Below are 13681 nucleotides of genomic sequence, written 5' to 3'. Positions count from 1 at the left end.
GCCCGAGCCACCCGGCACCGCCGCGGGACACAGAACGGGCACACAACACCAACTTTAAATGCTTAGCAGCCAAACACATTTATTAGTATTTTTTTTTCCAGGAACCCAAAAATAGTTTGTAGTTATAATGTAAGCAACTGAGTTGCACATAATACAATCATATCTTTCAAAAAAACCAAACAAACAAACAAAAAAAAACCAAACAAAAAAAGAAAAACAAAGAAAACAAAAAACCAAAAAAGCTGTTTAAAAGCCCAAAAGAAACCTTCAAAAAACTTATATATAAGTATTACACCATCTCTCAGTTTTAATGAAATGACGACGACTTAATTTTTTATTACTCTTAACTTGTCACACTCCAATAAAACGTCACCCTTTTGTTTGTTTTTTTTCCTTTTTTTTCCTTTTTTTTTTCTAAATCCAGCATGAGAAATACAGTACCTGCTATGGCAAAAATACACATAAAATGCAACATTTCAGCTTATTTGTACATTAGTAGAGTTTAAACATTTTATTGGTTTTTTTTTTCTTTTTAAGTGAACCAGTGATCTTAAGTACCACTATACTAAAAGTAAAATAAAAATATAGAAAAGGAGGAAAAGGGGGCAGCCAGCCTTACAAGAGCACCTTCTAAAGTGCTGAGTTTCTGTGTCCATGGAAAACCCTTAGGAAGTTCAAACATTTCTGAGAATATGGGATGGAAATTAAGATGAAACCTGGATATGCAAGACATTGTGTCATCTCCTCTACATTCTCCCCATTTGTCCTGTAATTTTCTTTACTGCACAGTATAGAAAGAGGGGAGAAACCAGAACTACGGTAGTTTAGTAAAGGAAGCCATTCAAGTATAAGAAAAAAAAACCAAACACTTACAGGTAACTTGCAAATAGCATCAATATACACACAGCCACTATTTTTATTATTACAAAGTCTGCTTCTGGGGGACAGTGTTTCAGGCTAGAGGACTTTAGCTGTACCTTCCTGTTACCTATTTATGTGCAAAGTAGAAAAGCTGCCTTTTCTAATCCAGCCATATTGGATATCAATGATTTTCTATTCAGCCTCCTCATCCCTCCATTCCATATGGAGAGAAGAAGGGGGCATTATTTTACCAAGAAGACTAGATGAAATGAATCTGTTTCTCCATTCCTCTTCCAGACACACCCTTCTATTACTTGCTTGCAATGAAGAGAAACGTGCCAAACTCCCAATGCCCACCAGTAGCCAGTTTCCTGAACAGGTAGAAGGCATTTACCTTTGTAAACATAATCCCTTATGTTTGTGGAACTCAAAGCAGCATTTCACACCTCCAGCCGAGCAGTGGAGATGAAATTAGATCAGAACGCTCCCCTGTCACTGCTTTTCCTCCTCCCCTTTCCTCTTCCGCACCCAGGAAGATTACATTTGGTTACTTTTGTTAGAAGGTGGGTTTTTTTTTGGTTCTTTGAAGAAAATTCTTAGCATTTAGTTAGAAGTAAACATTACAGAATTACCATCATCAGATTTATACTGCTGTTTATTCTGCTTTCCTGATGAGAAAGAAAAAGCACTATGCATCAGATGTTCTGCAGGCTTTAGAGCACACGTGGCAGAAAACCAAGATACCTCTGTGTGTAAATCCCACAGGTGCACTTGCATCACTTCAGCTTCTTTCTCTGCAGAATCATGGTATATACTTCACCTTGATTACTGGCAGAGATGGGAGAGGGTGGCATAGGGCAACAGTGGAGAGATGTTCCTAAGGCCATGGGGAGCAACACAGGACAGAAGACCAGGGAGTGTCAGACAGAAAGGTTTCAGGTACAGAAACCATGTTCTAGATATTTCAAACGCCAAATTCCAAGAGGCATGGGCTCATATGCATGCACATCCCTGAGACACACATCCAAGAAAGAAGAATCAGGGACCAAGTGATTAAGAGGGGAGAAAGTAGCAGAGGTTCCCTGACAGCTGTGGGATTTACCCAATGAATACCTCATGCCCACCACCCTCCCAGAGACATTCTGGGAGAGTTGTAAGGCATATATATGAGCAGCATCCACTATCATTCTGTTCTACGTTCTATTGGCAGGTGATGGCTTCTGTATATTATGGACAAGAAGAGACACTGCATTTGAAGCGAGACTGGTAACACACTGAGATTAACTCAGGGAAGGACATAGGAAGCTACTCTGCCCTTCATCCCTGGAAGCAGCAGCATAAAGTGTCCAGGTTCTTCATCTTACAGTCCCCTCTCTGGAACTACACACCACCACTTCCCCTTCCTGATGGCAAGAAAAGATGTGTCTACTTGAAAGATGACCTTACCGAAACTGTAATTTAATGGCAGGGAGAAGTACACAAACTTTTTCTACTTTGGTGGTCTGGTGAAAGAAGCAGAAAGCTCAAAGAACTTCAATGTTGAAGCTTACCGAAAAGTACTGGAGACATGTGACCTGTAGAAAAACTGGCATAACTATATAAAGAAGAGAAGAAGATGGAAACAGGCATAAAGACTGAAGAATATGAGTAACTGAATCTCTATCAACTTCTGTCATTTAGGATCTGAGTATCTAATTGATTCAATAATTTAAAAAAATCAAAAGGGTTATCTCCCTCCACACAAGCAAACCATGTAAAAAGAACTAGCGATCTTGCTGTGGAAACCTCAAATTACTTCTATCATGCTTTTTTCTTTAAAGCACTTGACAAACATTACTAGTTGATCCTCACAAAACCCCTGTGAGGTAGGTAAGTATTATTAACAACCCCGCTTTACAGGTGAAAAGACAAAGGCAAAGTAGTTAAATGACTTGCCCAAGGCAAGGAAAGAGTAATGGCCAATGTTAAAATTCAGGAGTTTCAGGCTTCTCAAACCTGTGCTCAAAACCACTAGTTCAAATATCTTTTACAAGGAGATAACAGATGGAAATAAAAGACTATCATGTTTAGAAGAAAAACTAAGATTTAAAAGGTTGCATTAGAAGGGAAAATGTACCACGAGGTATTTTGTGAATGGGTTTAAGCTTCTGATTTTTTTTCTTTTTTTTCTTTTTTTTTTTTTAAAGGCATTCTGACAGAGTGGAACCCTGATAAGATCACATCTGCAAGGCAGGCACAGATGCAAGAATGATCATCAAGTCTATTACTTATTACAGTACTGTGAATGTCAACAAAAATAAAATTGCTGCATGAAAACACTGAATACAGGCAGGATAATCTCTCAGTTTATGATATTACACCTAAGATAATGCCAGTACCATGGTTCACCATGGACAAAGGAAAAAGTCAAGTCAAAAGGTCCCTATTATAATGATGGAGAGAGCAGTGAGATCTACATTTTTTCTGAGGAGAGTCTTCCTGAAAGCTCAGCAAGCTTCAAGGAATGCACATAATTCACAATGATTACATTTTGGAGATGTGAGGAAGTAAATACTTTTAAATGACTATTATGATACCACCTTATAATAAAAATAGGATAGTTCCTTTTAAATAGAGGGGACTTGGTATACATATCGGTCTGCTTACCCTAAAATTTCACATACTGTCAACATTAGTGCTAAGTCACTGGCAGCAGCACCAGACAAAAAATCACCAGTAGCTGCCGACGTTGAAAATACACAGTCCTTATAGCTGGGCTTTAATCAGCACTAGGAAGTACTGTCTCCACCATTCTGGCCACAGCTGCTCTGTCACTGTATGAAGAGTACCAGAAACAGCAGCAAAGAAGATGTTAGGGGTAAGAAGTGTGGATATCAAGGACTAACCACATTCTAATTCTCTTGGAAGAGCATAAGGGCTGCTGAAATGGAAAACGAGTAGTAAATTAAACAAAAACAAAAAACCCAAAAACGAAAAAAAACCCCAAAACCCAGAGCCTATGGCAGTGGGTTTCCTGAGCTTAACAAGGGCCAGAGCACAGGAAGTGGCAGATATTCCCCAGGTAGACCTGGTGTCCCATTCACCCTTTTGGCCCTGGGTTAACACTGTGTGGCTGAATTCACCCTGTGCAAGGCTGAGAGCCGATTTTGTTTTGCAGCCAACGTTGGTTATTCAAATCTCTGCCCAGTTATCCATTGGCCAGCTTCTGACAAAAGAAAGGTTCTTATCAATTCCTTCTTAATTCAAAGTTATCACTTCCCCACTTCCCCAAACTAAAATGGATATGCCATGGACACAGAAACTCCTGAACAGTTTAGCAAAGTATCTTTGTCCCCTACACCCCCTTTGCAGAATGCATAGTTTACAATTCACTTACAAAATAAAGAAGCAATGCTGACCACATATGGGACCTTTTTTTTTTTTGAAAAAAGAACAAACAACCTCTTCTTAAGTTCAGTATCAAAATTCACATTTGCATAATAATACATTTCAAGGCCATTAGAGAGGAATGAGAGCGAAGCAAAGAAAACTGCAGTCTCTCCTCTCTTTGTCTTCCTGAATAGAGCTGAGGGATCCCACCGGAATTTCTTTTCAGGGTGGGAATTACAAAGCGCTACAACAACAGCTCTTGATCTTGTACACCTCATGTTTTGGGTGGGACAAAGAGGTGAATTATTAGGAAAAAAAACAACAAATGGAAGGAGACACTGCAGATTCCCATGTTTAGCTACAAACAGCTTTGAAGAAACAAAAAATTACTTCAGATTTTTTTCCTTTAAAACACTTCTACCTCACCATTTTGAAAAACTTTTTTTTCTTCTTGTGTAATACCCTGTTCATTTAAATGGCAACGTTAAGTGTGATGGAAGTTAAAGGGTTGAAAAAAAATTTCTGTTTCGCTTATCAGGACACGGGCAGAGAGGGTAAAAGTGTGCCTGCACCCACTATTTAACAGAAGCTACAAAACATCATCTTCTCTACATGTATAAATTTGTCTCAAACATCACTGTGTTCAAATTCTCCAGTGCTTACAAAAAACCAAAGCCACACACACTCACACTCATGCACACAAACATAAAGAGAAGCCACATAATACATATACAAACTCAATCTGCAACGCAGACTAGCCTAAAACTATCAACAGCTTCTGTGCGCATCACATGACATCCCTTCGCACCCCCCACCCCAATCTCTACCACATATGAATACGTATTGTGCAGTGTAGAGACCAGCCAATGATGCTGCTTGTCAGAAGGGACCAGTGGGCTGCAATCTCAATGTCTGACCTCTTGAAAGAATAAATTGACCCTTGTCTCCCCTCCAGCCCAAGCGGTCTCCTCAATTAGACAGTCACTATACTCACAAAGGCACATTCATAAATACCACATTTAACTTACTGCTTGTAAAAACATAGGAGGAAACATTAAGCGCTTATACCCCAACCCATTCCTACTGACCCAGCAAGAAGTATCACAATAACATATCACTTGGTGAGACCTTACTCCACCTTTAGAAGGTACATATTAAAGAAGTCTTCCAACACCTCTTATTTTTTTTTTTTTTTGCATAAATGAACGCTTTTTTGTTTGTTTTTGGCTTACATATTTTGGAATACAGCACACTCACTATAAAGCTCTGTTGTAAGGCTACCCCCTAAAGTAAGGCTGTTCTACCTTGGCTTGCATTTTCACTTCATTTTGCTTCTTTTCCACATGTCCCCAAAACAAAACAAAAAAACCCACACAGCGCCTTATACAGAAAGGGTAAGCCAGTTCTGGCAGGGAGAGGGAGGGGAAAGAAAGCACATAATATCATAACCATGTCATTAAAATTGCTATCCTAACAAGCTGTGCAACCTGCTTAACAGAAATTGATAAAGAAAATGATCACTTATGGTTGGTTATGTTTCATCTGAAACAGGAGGAGCTTCCACTTTGTCTCAATTAATAAAAACAAACATAAAAACATGAGGAAGTTAGTTCTGTGTAGGTAACACACACTAACAGCCAAGAAGAGGCATTTAGTGCTCAAGGAAACACTGTGTGCCAAACACGGTCTCCTTGTATTGCGCACTCCAGTCTCTTCCCCTCTGCCCACCAGTCAAGAATGCTTGCTTCTAGAAGACTTAAATACTTAATGCTAGCTGGCACAATGCATTCTTCCCTTTTTTTGTTATTTTTCTTTTTCCCTGGAGTGCTCTGTATTACTTTACAGAAAGGCTGTCAGAAACAAGTCAAAAAACTCCCTTTCTCACTACAAAGTTTACAGGAACCCTAACACTGTTGAATGTCACCAGTCCCAACTATCACACAAACAGGGCAAAAATGGCTCTTTAGCAGAGGGCACTTGATTTGCTAGAGGCTTTCTAGGACTCTGGGAGACTGTTAGAGAAAAGCGTTCCTGCATAGCTCAATGAAAAGCAATGTGCAGGCAAATTGTTAATGCAAACAGATGTTGTCTGCTGTGCGCTACAGATGAAACTGCATTTATTGTGGCCTGACAAGTTTTAAAAGCAGCCTCCAACCAACCAGGAGCTGTGGTGCTTTTTGTAGCACAGATGAAACCTTAAATCACTTTTCATACAAGGATCAGAAGCTATAGTTACTACATCACAAAGTTTTAAGTCACATAACACCACAAAGTAGAGTGCTGTATTTCTAAACAGGACCCTGACTCAATTTTGATAGCAATGCAGGCAGACCCTTAAAGTCTACTGTAGGCAAAGCTCTGGTTGGTGAGTCACTACAAAATGGACCCGTTTCCTATTATCTACTGCAAGGGAACTTTGGTAAAATTCAGCAATACTGGTATTTACAGTGATGGGACACTTACACAGAACATTGTGAAGAACGTGGACTAGGCAAGGCTGCTAAAAATCTCCAGTTTGGCTCCTGTCATTTAGTCCAACCAACAGGTCGACTACAGCCTAATGGTTGCTTTGTGGTTTAGGTTTGTGAATTCAGGACAACAGGGAGTACCAACTCTGCCTAAATTGGGCAACTTCACATATTTCTTCCCATTACTGTTACCATCCTTCTGCCCTAGGTGGAAGCCAAGTACTGGAGACAAAAGGGAAGAAAGAGTTTAGGTTTTAGATAGCTGTATTTTGATCACAGTGGGAATGACCATATGATCTAACAGTATCAGTCCCTAAAACTGCGAAACAGTGGCAAATAAACAACAGAACTGAAATGATATTGTGTGCAAAATCAATTTAGACAAACCAACAGATTCTGCTTATGTTGCTTCAGGTTCAGGACCCAAGTTGCACATCAACAGCATTTGTTTATTGGGTTTTTTTAAAAAATTAATTTCAACGTAGTTGTCTTGGTATTACTTTCCTGCTCACAAAGCATGCATGCATATTTACAATTAAGAAAGCTGCTTCTGTTAAGGGAACATCTTTATAAAAAAACCCCCTACCTTCTACTCAATCAGGACTATTACCCTGAGATGTTAACCAGCCTCCACAAAACCTGCATTTCAATCCTTCTGAGAACCTGGATACTAAGGTCACATGATTTACAGCAAAGGCAACATATGCAACACGCACTGGAAACACAACAGGTCCTCATCTGCTATGTTACCTCTGATCCAGCTCATTTCATTGACCAGGATTTGTCAGATTTGCGTACCTCAGATATACAAACAGTGCTCCCCTTAAAAGTCAACAGGAAAACAATATGCACAAAGTAAGAAACTTATGAGCTAAGCATAATAATGAAGCAAAAACCCCAAACTAACCAAAATTTCCCCCCAAAAAACTACAGTACTGTTTGGATGCACTATTAGGACACAGTGGAAGATGTGGCAGCATTTTTAAGAAGAAAAAAATAGGGCAAAAGTTCTAAGGAATAAATGCTTAGAAATTACATGGTAAAAAAAGAAAAAGAGGCCAACTTAATATAAAATTTTAAATGTTATTTAATCTTTGAGGTGGTTATCCCACCCAGTTTTTTGAAAACAGCCTGTTTATATTGCAGAGGTAAAAACATACTTGGCTTAACATTCTTACTCATTACAAAAGCCACTTAATGTGAAGCACAATAAAAAAATCTGTAAGAAAAACCTGACATCCTGATTCTAAAAAAAACTCCAAACCAACAAAAACCCCACTCTCAAGACTGCTAGGCAAGTGTCCAGGTAAAAACATAAAAACACTGGGAAAAGATGGCAAGTATTTCAAAGTGAATGTCAGAAGTCTAAGCACAGGTTTCTCTGAGCTGTACTACACTCTGTTTTGCTTGCTAGACTCTGTTGTCACTGCTAAGACAAAATCCTCAAATGAAGCAAAGAATTATCCAACAGATTAAACTCTCAGCTTGAAAGACACTGCAAGGTAGGGTAAGCAAAGTGGCTGGATTTTCATCTGGAAAGAGATGCCCTTAGTCTATTTCAAGATGTGCTTCCCCAGCCTCTTCTCCCTACTTTGCCAACATGTTTAACAAGATGCTGCCAATGACTCCCTCCTGGGAACAGTTTTGTAAAAGCCCAGAAATACCCTAACAAGAATTCCTGCTGACTTTTCGCCGTTTGGAGCTCAAATGGTAAGAGATATTTTACAACATTAAGCAATAAGTGTCCCCAGCAGTTGAGTCTGGTTAGCACAATTCTCAGACACCACTTGCAATGGTTGGGAGTGCCATGACTAAGCCACACAGTTCTGTCAACTGTAGCTGGAATATAATGTTTGACAATATAAGGGAAACTGTCACTGAGGAGACAGCCACTAACACTTACAGAATGCACATTCAGGAAATGAGGAGCAGACTGTTGTACTACAGTAGGTTTGGACCCAGCAGACTGCTGAAATTTATGACTGTCAACCCCTCAGCAGTCAATCACAATCCACTTCCATGTGAATGTCATGTCTGTCAGCTTTTCTGACTAAATGCTATGGTTTCCTCTCTTTTAGGACACTGCTAATTTGGTAAAACACAGCTTCTGGCAAAGCACTCAAATTCTCTCATTTAAAAAACCAATAAAATAAAACAGAATCCTAAACTTTCTAAGTAAACCCTCCTTCTACTGGCCCACAACAGGATTTTTGAAGCACATTATTATTACTACTGATGCATTATTTTCAACAGACTCACATGCACACGCAGCACAACATGAAAACACTGGGCAGCTGCTATGAGAAAGACAGAATTTGGCATCTGATTTCTTTTGTTAATAATAATAACAACTTACCTCAACTACTATTAAGTAACTCATTGCACGACTTGCTCACGCAGCATGCTCTTCTTCCCTTAAGAACGGGCACATCTATTTCTGTGAAGTGGCTATACTGCCTCACTTTGCCTCGTCTTCTCTCCCCTCCCCTACTGTAGGGCATGTGGGTGCATGTAACAAGGCACTAGTGCGGTTTTTGTGGTTTGAGCCGAGCCGTTTCAGGCGGAGTAAGCCCCTGACCCCTAGAGCTGGGAGGCAGAAGTTGGCCATCCCAACACCGAACTCTTAAGTTCAAGACTGTAAGCCCTGACAGCCAGCAGCAACAGGGTGAACAGAGGAGTTTAACAGCTATTTCCCTCATATAAAATGAAACAGAAAGACTGGGAGGTGGGGTGGATGAAGAAAAGCAAGCAGCAAATCTCCAAGTGGGGAATTAAACTGACCAAGTAGCTGAAAACAGGAAAAGTTGATTTCCAATGTACATTTATGTGGAGTTTTTCCATATTCTTTTTTTTTCTGTACTGAAAAAGGCAGGTTAATAGAACTACTTCATTACTGAGTAATCTGTCAGCGCTGGTTTTCTTTAGCACTGCTCAGAAGTGGTTCAAAGAAGCACCATCATGTATTTCCCGCTAGTCATCCTAACTGAGGATTCTTTCAGTTAAACTCTACTGCATTTTAATAATGTTTATTATTTCACTCTGCTTCAAAAAGGTGCTTGGAAGAATATTTTTAGTTTCAATCGAGAGGGAATAGTAGGTTTCCATTCACACACTTCTCTTCTCCATGCAACTGCACACGTCTGCATGAGTAACAAAGCACAATAAATGATAACCCTTCTCCCACAAATTGTTTAAGATTGCAATGAATTCCTGTTGCTGATATTGAGAAGCTTTCTTAACGTATCTTAATTTAGAAAGTCTTTAAAATTCTTGATCCCTCGCTTGACAGTAACATTTGGAGATTTTTTATTTTTTTCTTTTTCTTTTTATTTTTTTTTTAGCATTTTTATTTTAAAGTAAAAACTTTCAAACATTTTGAAGATTCAGGAACTTGTAAAAGTTTATCAACAAGAAACAGCCATCTATCTAGGATAAGGTTAAATAAACCATCTTCAAAAAACTGGCTTCCTACCCTAGAATTCCTGAGAATGCTTGCAAATTTAAAGCAGGAAAATAAAATGTTAAAATAAAAACAAAAACACTGTTAAATGCTCCCAGAGTTAGTCTTCATCTAAAATATATATATGCACTTTTTGGTCTTTTTTTTTTTTTTTTTTGTACGTTTTAATTTTTTCCCTTTAAGCTTACAATGGAAGAACAATTTAGCTTTTCTTTTTAAATATTTCAAATCCCTCATTATGTCTTGTAAACAAGAGGGGCTCTAGCACCCGGCTTTCACCGTAGTATCGCAATGAAGTTAACTAGCCCAAAGTGCAGGAAAAGGGACCTTAGGGCAGGTTGGGAGAGAGAAGTGAGGGTGGAACACAGCAATGAACCAGCATGTATAGCAAATCATGTGACAGAACAGATACTGGCTTGCTCAGGCCAAAGGTGCTTCACTAGGAAGTACTGCTGGCACAGGACTTTTAAGAACCTGCTCTGCATGTCTGAGTGTGCTTGGTCTTTGAGCAGAAACAAAGCTGTACAGATGCCTGAACATGAGGGTTACTAGCCAGCTAGCAGGAGCTGAAAGAGAGAATTTTGTTTCTTTGTGCACAGTGGGATAGATGGAGGAGACATGATAGGAAAGTATTTTCCAAAGGGGCCAGAGTATGCTGCATACTCCAGTTTACTAAACAAACACAAACCTACTCATACTTTTTTACCAGATAACGCTTTGCATACAAATCTACAGGCATGTGTATATGCAGCATTTCCCTCAGTCAGCCTTCCTTGTGACATTGGGGCTTACATAGAAAGGGCAAATTAAATTAAACAGCATTGTAATTCCCTAGCCCTTCCCTCCCACCCCCAGCACACAGGCATACACACACACAGACGCGCGCGTGCACCAACCTCCCCCACCCATGACTTGCATCTGTTTTTGCTTCTGCCCACCAAACCCATGAGTTAAATGCATCAGACATGGTCATATCCTTCAATGAAAATGCTGAAGAAACAGACTCCCCTATGTGCCCCCCTTCTCCAGTTGATAAAGCACTGCTCCCTCTGAGGGCTGGAATGGACAGGTATGTGCTGGTACAGAAGGTCGGCACTTTGTTAGACAGTGTAACAGCTGGACAATGCTGAATGGAAGTCCTAGCACTTATGGAAAAAGTACCGGCATCTCTCTTCCCTCTTCTCCCGGCCCCACCCCCCCAACAAAAGGCTTCCTGCTTTGTGTCAAGGGATGTTCCTTCAAGTCTGATACAACTCTTTTCACAACAACAGGTCTTAAAAGTTTTGTTCCCAGCGCACACATGCACGCACACACTGGCTATCACTGTGGATTATAGGTCACCCCTATCCTGCCCAGAATATTACTACACTGATGCTAAAAAAACCCCAAACCTTTCCTTAAATACAGAAATTAAAAAGCAACAGTACAGAAAAAAGTAAAAACAAAAAACAAAAAGGTGCAATACTTCTTTAAAAAAAAAAAGTCTTTGCTAGTTATATACCTCCCTAAGCAAAACCACATACACAGGAAAAAACACAACACAGAGAAACAAAAGGAAACCTTTGAAGTACACACTGGTTTAAGAACATTCGTAAGTAAACGTTTCTGTCAGTGATGGTCTGGCGCTGTAATGACACCAAGGCCTGGCACAGGTAACGCTCACCATGAAGGACGCAGGAAGGAGTTAGCTGCATGTGCTTTCAGGAGATGAGGCAAGCTGGCCGGCACTTTGCTGACACCACTCAGTTTTTTGTCAGTTTTAGTAGAAGCAGTAAATCAACTAAAAGGCTAATTTGATTGGGCTGGATTTTCAAGCTTTTGATGGATTCCTCTAGACTGAGTACAGGTGCTTATTTAGGTTTGAGGGAGAAAAGAAACACTTATTTTTAAAGGTACTGAAGCTTACAAGAGACTGAAAAAGAACATTTGTCTATCTGCACAAAAAATGGCAATGTCTCTTTCCTCCTCTTTTCCCCTTGTTGGAAGAAATAAATGGCTTGCATTATATAACAAACACTCTAGGGTTCAGTCAGTACAAAAACCCCCACATGCAAACATAAATAAAGATACTGCTACTCAAAAGACAACATTGTTTCCCCTCTCACCAAATCCTTCCGATATGGCAGTGTTCTGCTCTACCACGGTTAGAACAAGGGCTAGGAAGCAACTATCCACTCTGTATGACCAGCAAATTTGAGATAGCACCCTGCTAAAATGAATTTTAAAAAATCTACTGACAAATTTTAATCCAGCCCAACGGGATTCTGCTTCAGCCACAGGGACTCCACCATGCCTGTCTTGCTTTCAGAATCAAGACATGCAGATGGCCAGCCAGCCCGTAGACCATCAGCAATGCAGCGTTTCAAGATTATATATATAGAGAAAAAAATGCACACACAAACATGTGCACACGCACTCACACAGAAACAAGCACACGTGGGCAGTTACATGTGCCAGAACACACTGGTACTTATCAACCAGCCAATCACAAAGTGTTGGTTTTTTTGTTTTGTTTGTTTTTTCTGTTTTGTTTTTTTTTGTGGGTTTTTAATTTTAAAATTTTTTTCTAGTTTTTTTTTGTTTTTATTTTTGTTTTTAAAGTGAGGCTCCGTCAAGTCTTTCCCTCCCCCCCTTATTCTTTTGAACCCCTCCCCAACCCCAACCCAACATGGTAGACCTAAGGACGGAAACACACCCAGTGCAAACAAAGTTAAAAAGCTATTTTTTCAGTATATATGTTTCTTAGCAACAACTTCCGTATAACATGAAAAAGTGAAAAACTAGAAACTAATTTTTTTAATTTTTTCTGTTTAAATTTAAATGGTATGTGTACTTGCTTCACATTGTCTTTCTAAGTTGGCGTTCACGATTCAAGTATTTCAAGAGTGATATGTTCTCTTTTTGGATTCATATTCCAAACGAAAAAACTGAAGTTATATAAGGGAGGCAACTATGTGCTCAGACAGTCTGTCAATGACCCACCTTTTTTTCTTTCTCCATTTTCTTTTTTCCTCTTATAAATGTATTTATTGCAAGTTGAAAAAAACGAAAAAGGTCAAGTTAGTGCTGCTGCTGTTCCAAAAAAGGTCACGAGGTCAGAGTTGAAAGTTCTAAGTTCAGATTGAATCCGACCCTCCTCCCAGAAGGTCTCCAGGTAGTAAGGGAGCAGGGCTGCCCATTCGGTGTGGATCCTCTACGCTTGGGACCCCCCACAAGCTTGAAGAATAGTTTGGGGGCCCCCACAATGAAGCGCCAGTGAGATCACCCCCACTGCTGCCGCCGCCGCCACCACTGCTCCACTGCCCAAGCCCTGTTGACCCACCAAAGAGATTCAAAGCAGGTCCAACTGGATCTGTCTGGTTCTGTCCTGTCTCCAGGGATTGCCAGCCCGCTGCGGGTGCACTCGGGGTTGCTGCAGGTGTAGGGGGCTGAGCTTGTGCCAAAAAGCGACTAACCTCTTCATCTGTGGCAAACTCAGCCAGGATGGTAGTGTTTCCCAACACACACCTACAGTGCAAGGTAC

General features: G+C 40.0%; 1 protein-coding gene across 17 annotated transcripts in view; it reads right to left on the bottom strand.

Annotated features, from left to right (window-relative positions):
* Positions 1 to 53: 53 nt before the first annotated feature.
* Positions 54 to 13681, bottom strand: part of TNRC6B (trinucleotide repeat containing adaptor 6B) — a 132764-nt gene continuing 119136 nt past the window's right edge. For all 17 annotated transcript variants that reach the window (XM_085570386.1, XM_021552719.4, XM_085570389.1 and 14 more), the window contains one exon: positions 54 to 13665. In XM_085570386.1, the coding sequence (XP_085426512.1) occupies positions 13275 to 13665 (391 nt within the window). In that variant the 3' untranslated portion in view covers positions 54 to 13274. The remainder of the gene's footprint in view (positions 13666 to 13681) is intronic.

This window comes from Lonchura striata, chromosome 1A, assembly GCF_050655825.1.
Source record: "Lonchura striata isolate lonStrDom1 chromosome 1A, ASM5065582v1, whole genome shotgun sequence".
NCBI classification, from domain to species: domain Eukaryota; kingdom Metazoa; phylum Chordata; class Aves; order Passeriformes; family Estrildidae; genus Lonchura; species Lonchura striata.
This window is presented reverse-complemented; position numbering and strand designations above follow the sequence as displayed.